Source organism: Gopherus flavomarginatus, chromosome 1 (genome assembly GCF_025201925.1).
Source record: "Gopherus flavomarginatus isolate rGopFla2 chromosome 1, rGopFla2.mat.asm, whole genome shotgun sequence".
NCBI classification, from domain to species: Eukaryota; Metazoa; Chordata; order Testudines; family Testudinidae; genus Gopherus; species Gopherus flavomarginatus.
Genome location: NC_066617.1, coordinates 313,639,728 through 313,655,022, shown reverse-complemented (window position 1 = coordinate 313,655,022; position 15,295 = coordinate 313,639,728). Strand labels below are relative to the sequence as shown.

Sequence of the window (15,295 nt, the reverse complement as noted above, 5' to 3'; positions counted from 1 at the left end):
TAATGTACTGTGGGCTGGATTGAAGATTAATTAGCTGTTATTTATACTACAAATTAAAACTTACGATTTCCTTACTAGCAAAATTATTAAACATCGTTCCCCGACTGGCCAGTGAAGAGAATTTTTTTTCAGTATAGCAGAGAAGCAACCTCCCTTAATTTTCTTTTAGACAAAGATTGTAGTACTCCTAGGATTCCTGGAATCTGGAATGAAAATTAAGATGTCATTACATTTCCCATGCACTTTTACCCCCTATCTGTGCCACTTTCTTCTGTATTTTTGGCATTTCCTTTTTAGTTGTTGTGTCCCCCACCACACACATACTTTTTTGTGGTTCCATGCCTTTTCCCTCTGGGCATTTTTTTCATTTTATTCCCTTTTTCTTGTTAAGGCCATTTTTATAGCTGTTGGTTTCCTTTTTTGGCTTTAATTGCATCTCTGCAGAGGCAGCAGGCTAGAAGCCTTTAACCATGGAAGGGACTACAAAGGGAAATGAACTAGCATCTTCTGAAGTTCCCCTCTTCCCTCCTGCCCAGTGTGCAATACTTGTATACTTCACACAGAGGGAAACTGACTAGGATTAGTACATTTCTTTTTGCAGCAAGCTTCAAAGAGGTTTCAGATTGTGAATCATGATGTCAAAATATTGCCTTGCAGCTAACTCTGTCTGTAATGTGCTTGCTGCAAAGGACAGGCTAATTCCTTTTCCTTCTGCAGAAGTTGTTTACACAGGAACAAGCTGCAAAAGGGACAGGTCTCAGTGCATAAAGAAAGGGAATGCTGCTAGAAGGTTGACTGGGCAAGACTGATTGCATGGTCTACAGAACATATGACAGTCATCCACACCGGACCTATGCTGAGAATTTTCAGAAAATCTCACTATTGATCTAACGCTTGTACTAGAAAGTCTAGAACAAGACAGTTATTTTTACCATCATGTCTAATCTAGCTGCTGCACATGTTGCAAAACACACATTCAGATGTCAACATGTATATCTACATCCTTGTGAGGCGAACATGTCCTTTAATTAAGTTAAATATTCAGGGTAGTGGAGGCAGTTAATTTGGGGTTCCACAATGGCTAGAAAATAAATTGTATTTTTGACAAATTTTGCAGATGGCCACTTTTGAAGTTAATGTGGGTAAAGAAGGGAAGGAATCATTAGCCTTTTTCCAGGCATACACTAGGAAAATTGAAGGCTCTATTGTTATATGATGCATTTATTTATTTTTGACTGTACAAATAATTTTAAGAGTAATTGCATATGGTTTCACCTTTTGCATTTTTATATTGTGTCTACCTTCAAGTTGAAATACAGAGCTGATCAAATTATGTTAGCTGTCTCCTGTTCACGTTTGTGACGTGATCCTGATTTCTGGTCATGCATAAGGATTCATCATATAGTTCATATGAATAAATTTCATCCTGTTGTTTTTGAGGGGGTCACTTAGATTACCAAACCCATGCAGACTAGTGAGCCACAGGGTATGCTATCTGGTTGGATGACTGAAACTTTTTAAACAGGAGAATAATGAATGACATTTTCAGTATCAATCATTTCTACTAAAATTCAGAAACTTTCCAAATTCATAAACATTTTTGCAGTCTTCCACATATTCTAAAAGCAACCCCATGAACAACAGTGGAGTGAAGAGAAAGTTACTTACTTTAATTGTGATTTTTTGAGATGTGATGCAGATGTATATTCCACTTAGGCATGTGCACATTCTGTGCACCAGAGCTGGAGAATTTTGCCAAGCAGCTTCTTAAGCTTCTATCTTATCTCAGTTACCTTCTAACTGAGGAGGGTCGGATGGTGCTGCCTCATATAGCCAGGGGAGGAGCCCTCCCCTGGCTATATGAGGCAGCACCATCCGACCCTCCTCAGTTCGTTCACACTGAACAGCCAGAGAGTAGACTCTGATACAGAGGAGACAGAGGGTGGGTCGTGGAATAACAGCTGCATCAAATCTTGAAGAACCACAGTTACAGTAAGTAACAGCTTCTTCAAATAGATGCAGCCACGTATTCCCTTTAGGTGACTCACAAGCAGTACTCCCACAGCATTGGGCTCAGAGTCTAGGTAAACAAGGACCAAAGGACCGCCTTCCCAAAGTTTGCATCTGCTCTGGATGCCACGGTAATGCCGTCATGGTTTGTTAACATATGTATCGACAACCATGGATCAGTCCTGCAAATATCCAACAGCAAGATGTCACTTAAAAACACTATTGACATAGCTTGTGCTCTTCTAGAATGTTCTCACTCCCGGAGTGGGTGTGTAGCCAAAGCTATTCATATGCAGTCTCGATGCAGGAAGTTATCCACTTAGAAATCCTCTGGGAGGAGACTGCCTGTCCCTTCATACCATTTGCATGTGACATAAACAGATGAGGTGAAACCAGAAGGGGTTTAATCCTATCAGATAGAAGGCCAGAATTGTCTAATGTCCAGTGTGTGAAGACACTGTTCCTTCTCTGGCGATGAATGCAGCTTAGGAAAATATACAAGTAAATATACCACCTCGTTTCGGTTAAATGGGGAAACCACTTTAGACACATGAATGGATGGATGAAAGACTGAGAGTGCCGATAGATGCTCCCTCAATGAGCTAAGCAAAAGGCCCAACCACTGAAGATGCAGCAAATACTCCAAGATGACTATATTGAGAAACATTGCCACTTTGTCAAATAGGCTATCCTAGTAAAGGGTTTTCCACTACTGAGTAGGACCCTGTCAACCAACCACTGAGCATTTCTCTTCCTTATTCAACCACAGAGCAGCCACACCATGAGATGTAGAGAGCTGAGCGTGGGATGCAGTGTGACTGTGATTCTGCATGAGCAGGTCAGAATGGACAGGAAAGGATATGGGAGGCTGAATCAACAGTATGAGGAGGTTGGAAAATCAGCACTGCTTTGGCCATGCCGAGGCAATGAGGATGAGCTTGGATCCTTCTGCTTTCAGCTTGAAGATGACCTATGGAATGGTTGGAGTTGGAGGAAAAGCTCATAGAAGAGCCGACTGCAGCTGAGGTGGAAGGCATTGGTCGCAAAGCCTGGACTGAGGCTCCCTTGAGAGCAGAACAGCTAGCATTTCCTGTTGACCCTTGTAGCAAACAGGTCGCTCGATGGGAAGCACCACCCTGAAAATATGACTCACAGAACACTGGGCTTCAAAGTCCACTTGTTGAGGGAAAAGTTCCTGCTGAGATGGTCTGCAAGATGATTCTGGACCCCAGGCAAGTGATCGGCTATTGGAGTTCTACTCCTGTCAATGCAGAACTGCCACAAGCTGATTGCCTCTTGGCAGAGTACCCTGGAGTGTGCTACCCTTTGCCTGCTCACATATACATTCCGGGCACCAAGTATGCCAGTGCCAGAAGTGGTGTGGACCCCAAAGTCTACAGCAGTACCAAAACAGCTGATGGTGCTGAGGTGGAAGATGGTGAAAGTCACCCTGGTAACATCTGCAGTGCCAGCTGCAATGGTGCTGAGAAGTTTCCTGGTACCCAGGACTCTTGCAATAAGCCCGGTACTGGCCCTGTTTCCACAGACTGTGGAAGGGGAAATTTCAGGCTGCAGTGCCAATAGCCCCAAGGGTTCAGTGGCCCATCCAGTCAATGGAGCTATAAACAATGCAGTCCTCGCCAAGTCCTGGACCAAAGAAGAGGTCAGGATGGAAAGTCAGGGGAGGACGGTAACCACTTGGTACGATGCTAACATGAAAACAGTCCGTGCTGGTATCTCCGTCATCAGTACCGAACTCAATAGATACCTTGGGGCCAGAACTAGAGTTGACAATACAGGTCTCTAATGCCCCTGCTCAGTGCCAGGGAGCAGTTAGAGGCACCCACACCATCCCATGCGCCAGCACTAACTCCATGCCAATCCACGCTCTTCCTGGGGGAGGCAGGAGAGTCCACAAGACCTGGAACAGTCTCAGTTGGTCTTATGTGAACTTTTTCCTCAGCACACTCAACACCCTGTACTTCAGAGCACGAGGCTCCTTCCTCCCTCCACCCTGTACTTCAGAGCACGAGGCAGTAGCACTCTTGGAACCAAGAGCAACAACCTCTGATCTGACAAGGCCCCAGTGCTGAAGCAGGCCGCATGGCCTGTTTGCTTAAAACAGCACATGTTCGCAGTTCCCTGTCCACCTTAGTCCATTTCATGAAAAATTTACAGACTGAACACTGCTCCTTGACATGGGCCTCACCCAAGCACAGCAAAGACTGTATGTGGGGATCATTATTAGGAATTGCTCCCCTACACAACAGGCAATGTGTAAACCCTGGTGAAGGCATCACAGGGAAATACTTAACTACATACAACTAACATTAAACTAATGGTATGACTAATTATGTATAACCAGAAAAAACACTAAATTAGTGGCAGAATGTGAGGTTAAGAGCACACACAGCTCTAACTCCAGCCATTGGTAGTAAGAAGGCTCTAAGGCGGGTTGGAATGGTGCCGCCACACATAACCAGATAAGGGACTATGGCTGCAAGGCGCAAGTGGTGCCCCTGTACGGCTCCTGCTAGGCAAAAATCTCCAGTTCCAGTGGCCTTGGCACACTCACACCTAAGTGGGATACATCACTGCAGCTACTCTAAGAAGAACTCCAAGTTTAAGCATGACATCATTTGCAAATATTTTCATATTTGTCTTTCTACTTTGAAATCTAAGAGTAGGAGTGCCTTCCTTCCCTTCACCAACTCTTCCCTTCCCATCCATCTTGTGTCCTAGGTCGGGCACCCCTTCACTCTACCCCTTCTCCAACATACTTTTACTGTGCTACTATTGCTTCAATCATCTTGCTGTTTTCAGTAGATTAGGGTTGATATGGGCAGCCTCCTCTTTTGATAGTTAACTGAGGTTTTCAGGAAGCATGGCCTTGAGTTGAGTTTTAAGAAGAAAGATAGCCGGATGTCAGCTCCGTAACCACTCAAAACAGTGGCAGCTGCCTTGACAAGTTTCTGGCCTTGCTATTGTAATGTTGTGTTCTAGGTATTATTTAGCATTTGTAAACATCCATGTGGATATTGTTGGGATGAAAGACAGCCAAGATGTGAATGCTCACTTAAATTTGTAATATCTTATTGAATAACTCATAACCTTATTTTGTTCCTAGGACTTAGAAGAATTTTGCTTCAGGTTTTGTATAAACCACTTGACTGTAGTTACACAAACTACAGGCTTTGCAGAAATGGACCATGACCTCTTGAAGAACTTCATTAGCAAAGCAAGCAAAGTAGGAGCATTTAAAAACTGAAGAATGCTTGCTGCAAAGGAAGATTCTTTCATCATGGGAACAGTTCCCCTTTGAAAAACTTATCAGCACTCAGAATGCCTGAAAGAAAAGAGGACAACATCCATTAAAGTCAGTATCACTGTCAATGGGCAGATTTAGTAAGCTTCCAAGTAATGCACAAGCTTTGTGAAGATGGGTATAATATAGAATAAACAATAGATATAAACAATCTGCCAACAACTTAGGTTTAAAAAAAAATCCTAATGGAATAATTGTTTTCTGTTAAAATCAAGTGGAATGGTCACTGTTTTCCATTTGTAGTCCTTGTTTTTTTTTCCATGAAATATTTTCAAAAACAGCTCTTTAACATCTTCATCTGAGTTTACTGGATAACATGAAGCTGGCTGTTGCTAAAGCTTCATTATGCATCTTTAAGGTCAATGAAAGTAAATGTACTAAAGGAAGGTTCCTTTCTGGTTAATTTATCACACCCTCTAGAGAAGTGTTGAGATAGAAGCTTGTTTTGCTAAATATAGGATAAAGGAATACATCATAAAAATCCCTCTTAAAAGAACTAGTAATATAAAGGAAAAGCCACAGAATGGATACTTCGTAAATTAGGAGCAGCAAAGGCTCAAGAGAAGACCATGCTGAATTTATATAAATATGAAGGACTTATTTTAAAGGGCCAGTTTTTAGTTCTTGGCTCTTAAAGTCATTTTCTCAGACAAAAAACACTTGGTTCTTTTTTCCAAGGACTTTACCTCACCTTTCCAGTGGACAGTAACTTCTAATTGGTTTTGTCACGTAATGAGTTATTTCACGGTTAGTTTTGCTGCTCAGAAATGCACCTCTTCACCTGCCATGAAAAAGAAACTCAACAAAAAGGAATTATCCGTTGACTTTTCTGCCAGTGTTTACAGATAAGACAGGTGCTTGACATGAATTATGTGTGTGGGAGGAGGGATAGGGGAAGTTATAAATCAATTCAATGATTAAATCATGGCAGTTAAAATCAGTCTTTTCAAGTGGTAACCACGTGCCATTCAAACACTTGCTAAAGCAATAGGTGGAGGAGGTTTCAGTATGCTATGCTTGCATGGAAAGACTTTTGCACTGTGACACAGGATGTTGAGATTATAAAATATTTATCAGTTTTGGTTTCTGTTATGATACAGAAGACTAATTTGCATGTAAATTACTTAATCTAATTTCTGTTAAAAGAATAGGTGAACTGGCTTCAAAAACTGATGGGCTAGTGGTTAGGACACCACACTAGCCTTGCTCTGTCATAGACATCCTTTGTACCCTTGGGCACGTCTACACAGCAGCTGGGAGATGTAATTCCTAGTTCTGGTTCCATACATCTGCTAGCTCTGTTCCAGTTAGCACCTAAAAACTGCAGCGTGACCATCCTGGTGTTACCCCAAAACCAGACCTATGGTACCACCAGAATAGCTTATCTATTGCCCCCTCCTGGGTTTAGCAGAGGTTCCCTTCCAGGTAGCCTCCTAACTTATTACTTTGTTTCTGCAGAGTGAAAGGGGACCCGTTCTAGAGGAATTATTCAGGTTTACTAGAAGTTTCTTTTTAGAAAAACTCCCCAGAATATCTTAGACCAGTTACCCTTGGGAGGACTCGGATACAGCCTTCCAATAGAATTGGAAGATACATGGGCAGTACTTTTCCAAAAGAAAGTATCTTTTATTACAGTAGCACACTGATGATCCCTGCTACAATGTAATCTAAGCATAAAGCTCTGGAAATAAATCCCTTAACACAATTTCTTAATACAGATTTAAAAATATCCCAACTGCAATGTTATACAATTAGAACAGTATTAAGTGTTGCACCCTGCAAACTCGTGCCCTGCAAAATTGCGCAGAGCTAGTGCATGTACAGCTACCCAAGCTGGAAATAACATCTCCCAGCTGCTGGGTACAGGTACCTTTAGCCTATGTCTCAGTTCTGCCTCTGTTAGGAGGGGATAAGAGCACTTCCCTACCTTACTTTTATTTTAATTCTTGCCCAATTTTTAGCTAATGGTGGCAAAGTGATGTTTTTAGTGCTGTGCTTAGGAAACAGAAGTGAGCTGCTCCAAAATCTCTAGTATCACTGGACTGAGCAGTGGCTTGGGCTAGTCATCTGAGAATAAGCCTGCCCATGCCCCTGGGTATGCTTGGATAGCTAGCCTGAGCTGCTGTGGCCACAGTTATTTTTAGGCACTAGCTCGCGCAGAGCTAGTGCATGTACAGTTACCCAAGCTGGAAATAACATCTCCCAGCTGCTGGGTACAGGTACCTTTAGCCTATGTCTCAGTTCTGCCTCTGTTAGGAGGGGATAATAGCACTTCCCTACCTTCCAGGGGGTTTGTGAGGGTAAGTCTATTAACTTGTGAGGTGCTTAGAAATGATGGTAGATAGACCAGATTCAACCCACCACTAGAAATATTCTTTAATCTGCTGTATTACTATTGTCTAACTAGTAGAGCTGGTCAAAAGTTTTTCTGATGGGACTTTTTAATGGAATGGAAAATGCCCTTTTGTAAAAACAAACACACCAGTTTCATTTAGAAATTGTTGAAAACGCATTTTGATGAGGCCAAAACATTATTTTGACACGTTTGGAACAAAATATTTCAACTTTTGGTTTTCGGACCACTGGTTCGTACGAAATTTTGAAACAGTAAATGAAACATTTTCAGCTGAGATAAAACAGGTTTTCATAAAGCTCAGTTTGCAAGAAACTTCAAAATTACAATTTCCTGTGAAATGAAAATTTAAGCATCTGTATTCTACTAAATAGTCTGCATGGAATGACTAAGGAAACAAGGATGCGTTTGTAGATGAGTCTGACAGGAAAACCAATTCTGAGCAGTGTTTATCACCCTTTAGTCTCTTTGCCATGAGCATTATTTCAGGTCATACTATGCACACCAAAGATTGGGCTGTTTTCTTTCAGGCAGCTTTTTATTTTTGTAGTAGTGACCCTGGGGGACTAACTCTTGGAGAGAACTTCTCTGCAATGAGGTCTGTTTTGAGGATAAAATGCAGACATTTTGTTTTGTTCATTCAATGAGGATTTTATGCATTTAATTCTTGACCTGGACAATTTAATAGTATTTTTTATACACTGCTATATGCACATGTAGTAAAAATATATTTATTTAGCTTTCATTCACATTACTCATTAAACAAGTTACTTTCCTTTGCACTTAAGGGTCCAGCGTTCAGAAGTGTACTGACCTGATGCTTGGAAATCAAAATGCATGTGTGTTTATACAGGTGTGTGCTTCAACAGCAATGTGAGGACACTGAATCGAGCCTGGGCGGTAACGGTTTTATATTTTTTTGTTTTTGATGATTGAGGATGCTGCCACCACCACTCCTCTTGACCTTGGAATGGGATCCATTGTTAGCCAGTATTAAATTTGTTTCCGGAGACTCCAGTTCAGACAGCAATGAAAAAATATTTGTAGACATTTTGGACTGTAATCCTACACAGGTGAGGTATTCATTCAAAAACTTGACTGATGGCCTAAAATATCCTTGGAGAGCTAAACAAGAGACTCCTCCAACTAATCACTGGGGAAAACAGGCAAATAAATATTTCTTGAATTAAATGGAACATAAAAGGAATAAAAATAAACTACTACAATAAAGGGGCTATCACAGTGATTGATGTTAGTAGGTTCAGCCTCATGGTGTTTTCTGTGACCCACCTTTGGAATGATGGAGCTTTATTACAAAGCTTGTTCACTGTGTAAATTGCTGTAGTATATAAATGCTTTTTATATAAACTGAAGATAATTGTTTCCTTGGGATTACTTTGTAAAATAAAACCTTTATCCATTAGCATGACAAATTTTGCTTGACCCCTAAGGATGTATAATATTTGTAGCCCTATCATAATATATCCAGCCAACTTCAGATTTTTGTAAAAACTCATATGGCTTAATAGACAACTAATAAAACGGTTATATTTAGGATCTTCGCTTTTGACCTATTTACTTTTTATTACAATCTAAAGCCTACATTGAATTGCTTCGACCATTCTTAAACAGCTGTTTATTACTTCTTTATCAGCACGTTGTGGGGATGAGGGGAGAGAAATAGGTAACCTACAGGATAAAGATTATAGTTTAAAGACCACAGTCTTTTTCTAAGGGCTCATTTACATGCGGCAAGCTGGGTGAAAATCTACCCGTGCACTAGCCTGCTGCACACTAGGTATCGGTGCAGACCCTGCTGTTATGCACTAGAAGTTCCATAGTGCCCTTTGAACGACTCCTCTTTCAAAGCAGGGTAGGATCACTGAGTACTACAGAACTTTAGTGCCCAGCAGCAGGCTAGGGAGGGGTAGATTTATAGCCCAGCTTCCAGGGGGGCAGGAGGGAGGGAAATGACTAAGTGTTTGTATAGACAAGCCTTTAAAGAAATGACTGTTAGACTCATAAGCAGCAATAAAACCAATGTCTGCACAAAAATGGGGGGAATTTGATATGAAAACAGATTTCAAGCCTTTCAAAGAAGTTAATGCAGTAGTGAAAAAGAGTGATTGCAACTAGATGAAATGCCTTCTGTGTTTTTGACATACCACTTCTACTTGGTAAAGACGGTTTGTTTGTTTTTTTCAAAACTGTATAAACTAAACTTGTTACATTTTAAACTATTCAAATTGTATCGTGTGCTGGTTTCTTACAACAACACAACCTTCTACAGATTTCACATCGTTTCGTGCACTTTTATAATTGGCTTCTTTCTTGCCCTGCAAATAACTGCAGTAACTCTCACATCCTCTAGCGGGTGCACATGCTGTTTACTTAGACTTGTCTAGAGTACCAGTGCTTTGGAAATACAAAATTCTTCATGTATACATCTACATGAAAGAGCTGAAGTTGCACTGTTGAAGAGGAGCATAAATAACTGAATACAGGTTTTTTTATATTCTGTTTCAGTAATCGTTAATCAGAGAAGTTTACTCTGACCTTTAAAATACATCATATCAGGAAATAAGAGGACATAAGGAAGGGACCCAGACATGGTTAAAACTGCAGGGAGAAAAGGTCTCTAGTACTATTGTTTGTCCAACTTTGGATCCTTAAGGCAGCTGGATTTCCCTTTTCTGGAATAAAATTTCAAAAACACTAGATCATTTTGAAGAGCTGTGTGTGAGGCAGTAACAAAAGTACTAATCTCAAATGTCAAACTTTCAAAATCCTCTAATGGCAATTGCAGCGTTTACTGTAACTCACCGGAAATATCAAATGTACTGCTTGGAAATTGTATTCTGACAGTTAATATGCTCGTTTCTGTAAACTGGAGATAAGATATTTTGCTGAAAACGTTTATGTTGTTAGGTGAAGGTTTGGGTTAAAGCAGTAAGAAGAAAAGGGACAAATTTTGTTTATAGCACCCAGGTGCAATTTAAAGTCATATGTACTGATTTTACAAACATTCTGGTCAGCACTGCAAAGCTAACATAGCAACAAACTTTGTATCCAGTAAAACCTCTCGGGTAGGCCTAGACTGAGTAGCTGGAGACTTGAGTTCTCTTCCCATCTCTGTCCCTGCCAGTAACCAATTTTATTTCACCCCTGTGCCTGATGGTCCCCTCCTGCCCATTGTCTATTTAGATTGTAAGTTCCTCAAAGCAGCAACTGTATATGTTTGTACAGTGTTTAATACAAGGGAGTCCTGATCTTCACTGGGGCCTTGTGTGCTACTGTAATACAAATAATGATAATGCTGGTAGAAAATATAGTTAGAAAAATCTAAAATGAACTCAGACTGAGGGAACTAATGGAAATTTTGTAGATGGCTAAGGGCCCAATTGTGTATTTAGATCTAGATCCTGCACATGTACAGAGCTTCACTGAAATCGATGGGGCTCTGCTCACACCAGTTGTAGGATTGCAGGCTAAGCATAAACAGAAGCATGTTATTTCGACATAATACTTTCTTATTAACTTTATAGCTAATAAAAAAGGAAGTTACAATGATCACCAATAAATCTTTTTAAAGCTGTTTTATTTATCTTGAAAGGAATGAAATCCATTAGTTGTACAATATGCAACCATACACTTTTAAATGTAGTCTTCAGTCTACCTGAACAAAAAAAGTACATTGTCACAGTAGAGAAAGGATAGCCTGTCTAAGTACTGAACTCTGCAGCATACTACTCCTTGCAGTTCTCTAGGCAGCAAAGTTAATATCTGGGTACTATTCGAACTGCAACTGTGGAGCTTAAAGTCAGTGTATCTCATTATTTGTAGGATATTTCATCTGTAAACTCTGCAAAAAATAATAATAATAATAATAAGCAAAGAAACCTAAGATACTAACACTTCTGTACATCCTTCAGGAAGTTGAAACCATATTCAGACTTAAAACTTAAGGTAACTGTTTTGCTTCAAAGTTCATCAAAATATTTCCAAATCAATATACTGTTGTACAGTTTTTAAAAATTGCTCTATGATTAGATTTTGACTGACAAAAACTGATCTTTAAAAAAATCAGATGACACTACCAAAAGTCTTTTCTATTTTCAACTAAGAGATTTCTAAATAAGTTACCCACACAAGATTTTTTTTAAAAAAACATGTTTCTGTGTAATAAAACCCAGGTGCTTTTTTTCTACTGTATCTACTTTAATTTAAGCAGTTGCACAAAACTAAATCTTCATAAAAATGAATGGATAATTCTAAAGGCAGCAGTCATCAGAAAGCTCTGCTAGAGCTGCTTTTTAGACTGCTAGAAGTAAAAAAATGTTTATACCTTTATACTAGCAAAACATCCACAACTGAGTACCTAATTTAAAAATGTATTTGTTTAGCAATAATTCAAGTAGCCTTAAAAGTTGTGCCTTTTTATGGAGAGAGGGAGGACTTTGACCAAATTTTCAGATCTGGATGCTTCACATGTTAAACTTGATCTAAATATGAATTTGGATGTACTTTGGAAGTCAGGCTATTCATTCTTAGGAGGCCAACTTGAGGCACACAGGTTTAAGTTACTAAAAGTAGGGTTCTGTTCCCATTTCTTGGCAAAACTGAGTAAGCTAAATCATTGACTTCAAGCAAATCAGTAGTTGCAGAGGTCATTGCAAGAAACTCCAGATTGGTAACAGTATGATTCCATTTCATGTGCATTTTTCTTATTTTTCAGGATCCAGAAATATCAGAAAGTGCACTTTGAGTGTTTTGTATCTGGGGGAAAAAACGATGTCCCTGGAACACACTTACTCTCTGACTAATTCATACTCAGGTTCAAACTGGCTAACAGATGACCAGCGGTGTAACTGTCCACTCAAACTGTGTGAGGGGGAAAAAGTACTAGAAGATGTTAAGAATCTGAGGTATCTGTTATTTGTTTCAGTAGTATGGCTATGTGAGTTTACTTTACACTTTGTTTGCATGTTGTACTTACAATGGCCAGGCCTAATCCTGCAACAGTGATGACTGCATGTATAGTAAAGTTAATGGGCCTTAGCATGGTAATTCTGTAGTCTGAAGTCGTTGCAGTATCTGGCCCCTAATTCACAAAATATGCAAATAGTGCATAAAATTCCAACATTAAAATGAAATCTAATGAACAAAAGAATTAGTGCATTTCAAATCATTCTATCTAACTTTATTTTTGATAGAAAAGTTCAAAATAAGTCGAATGAATTGGCATTAAATGAACAATGTTGCAATAGGAAACTGAAAAACTCTTCCAAATCCTCAAAAATATATAAATTAATAAACTCAGTGGCTTACACTGTGTACATGCTACATCATATGGCATAATATAATGAAAAACACTGAAGTAAAAAAAAAAAAAGGCCAAACATTTTAAACTAGCAATTGATCATAAAAAAGTAATTAACATGGTGGCTGAAAAAGAAAGACAAATGCAGAGAAGCATGCATGGCAACGCATGGTCCTGAGAAGATGTTCACTTTTCTTCAGTGGCTGATGTATCAGTTCCATCATTTAGTTTTTGCTTTTGCATTCTTGTTCGAGTAGACGCTAGAGAAAAGTTACAGTAACTTTACCACCTTTTATAGTAAATCAACTTGTGCAAAACAATTTAAGGGTGTATTTATTCATGATACAAAGAATTTAACTTTTAGCCTAACAACTTTTCTAAAAAAGTTAAACCCTAATTTGAACCACAAGTACTCAAATATTTACTTCTGAATTACTTGGATAATTCTGACTTGCCAGTTTATTTTACAGCCTTGAAGAACTGTACTTACATTGGCTCCCATTACTGTAATATTCAAACTCTTTATCTATCTCTTTCCTGAGATAAGGCAGGTCAACTGAGCCCTATATGTGGGTTAAATCCTTTTGTTGCTCAGAGATAGCTAATACCTCGATCAGAAAAGAGCTCATTATCGGAAGCCTGACTCACCAACTTCCTCTAAAAGGAATTTTTCGAAAACATCAGTAGCTAAATAACCACACAGTAATAAAAAGTAACTAGATATAATACTAGAACATCAACTCTTAAACTTTGCAACTAGTAAACTACAAACAGGACTGAACCAAATTTTAGTTCCCTACCCTAATTTAACAAAGAGATATGTAGAGGTGTTTGTTTCAGCAGACATGCCTGTCTTAGAGAAGAACACAACTGTTTTTGGTGGGGATAGGGGTGGGCGTAGCCACTGATTTATACACAAGATGTGACAAGCAGTGAAAAACTATACAGTTAAACCAATGCTGAGAGCAGTGTTCTCAACCTTTCCCGGTTACTTTACCTCTTTCTGGAGTCTGAAGCCCAAGTCCCACTGCCTGGGGCCGAAGCATGTAACTTAGCTTCACGGGGCCCCAGGCAATTTCCCTGCTTGCCACCTCTTAATGCTGGCCCTGCACTTGCGCCCCCCAGAAACACTGATCTAGATCAGCAGCTCTCAAACTGTGGGTTGGGACCTCAAAGTGGGTCACAATCCCATTTTAATGGGGTTGCCAGGGCTCAGGGCTGAAGCCGAAGCCTGGGTGGCGGGGCTCAGGTTACAGTTCCACTACCTGGGGCGGTGGGGCTTGGGCTTCGGGATCCCCACCCAGGGTGGCAGTGCTTGGGCTTTAATCCCCCTACCCAGGGTGGCAGCACTCAGGCTTTGACCACCTCCTCCCCTCCTGGGGTCATGTAGTAATTTTTGTTGTCAGAAAGGGATCATGGGTGTAATGAAGTTTGAGAGCGCCTGATGTAGATGAGTAAATGTACCCCCTGGAAGACCTCTGTATAACCAGAGGTACTGGCTGAGAATGACTGGCTTAGAGGACTGACAAGATGTGGTCTCAAGAGGGAGGTTTTTTTAATTTTGGTAGGTGAAAATTTTACTTGAAAAGCTGAAGGGAACCCTGTAAAAGAAGAAAGAAATGTTGATCTGACTGCCTGTAACCACATCCAAGGGAACATAAAATGTTTATTATAGATGATCTGTGGTGTTTCAGTATTAAAACAAGGCAATGTACAAAACTATGCAAAATGCAGTCTTCTGTGCATATACAGTTAATGGAGCACATGCCTTCCTTGTACTGAAATCCAAAGCAGTTCACCTGGTCTCTTTTAATTCATAGTAATTTAGTACAGGTGACTTTCCACTGGAAAATGTTTAGAAATATACCTCGGTGTGACTGCTTTAAAAGGTGGACTTTAATACAGATTTCACCGCATGGCTATATGAAACAAGCAGAGATAGAAGACGGTGAAAAGATAAAGCACATTAAGGTGTAGCCTAAAGAGTACCACTCTACCAACAACTGCATCTGAGACCCGCCATCGAATGTCATATGTAGCCACATAACTTCTCAGCCCAGGAAGCCTTCTGATCTTGAGTGTCCTCCTTTATCTTCTGAGGTGTGAGTCCTCCGTATGCATTTTTAATGTAGTTAAAGCCATTTGGAAATGGAGTCTTTATAGGCTTTTTTGCTGCTGAGTCTGGGATTGAAACAGGATGAGACACAAGCATTTTATCAACTGTTCTTGGGTATCATGAATCTTCTCTTGAAATCCAGTGTGCATAGCTGATTTTTTCTTTTCATAC

The 15,295-nt window shown here is 39.9% G+C and overlaps 2 protein-coding genes across 13 annotated transcripts in view; one reads left to right on the top strand and one right to left on the bottom strand.

Annotated features, from left to right (window-relative positions):
- LOC127048952 (RCC1 and BTB domain-containing protein 2) overlaps positions 1-12,489 on the top strand; it is a 76,987-nt gene extending 64,498 nt beyond the window's left edge. For 8 of the 11 annotated variants that reach the window (XM_050949157.1, XM_050949141.1, XM_050949103.1 and 5 more), the window contains 2 exons: positions 5,138-5,386; positions 8,477-9,245. In XM_050949157.1, coding sequence (XP_050805114.1) covers positions 5,138-5,278 — 141 coding nt within the window. In that variant the 3' untranslated portion in view covers positions 5,279-5,386; positions 8,477-9,245. Of the gene's footprint in view, positions 1-5,137; positions 5,387-8,476; positions 9,246-12,423 lie in introns of those variants that run through there. The other 3 variants (XM_050949132.1, XM_050949120.1, XM_050949183.1) reach the window with 3 other exon arrangements.
- RB1 (RB transcriptional corepressor 1) overlaps positions 11,270-15,295 on the bottom strand; it is a 192,254-nt gene continuing 188,228 nt past the window's right edge. For both annotated transcript variants that reach the window (XM_050948066.1, XM_050948075.1), the window contains exon 27: positions 11,270-13,268. In XM_050948066.1, the coding sequence (XP_050804023.1) occupies positions 13,195-13,268 (74 nt within the window). In that variant the 3' untranslated portion in view covers positions 11,270-13,194. The remainder of the gene's footprint in view (positions 13,269-15,295) is intronic.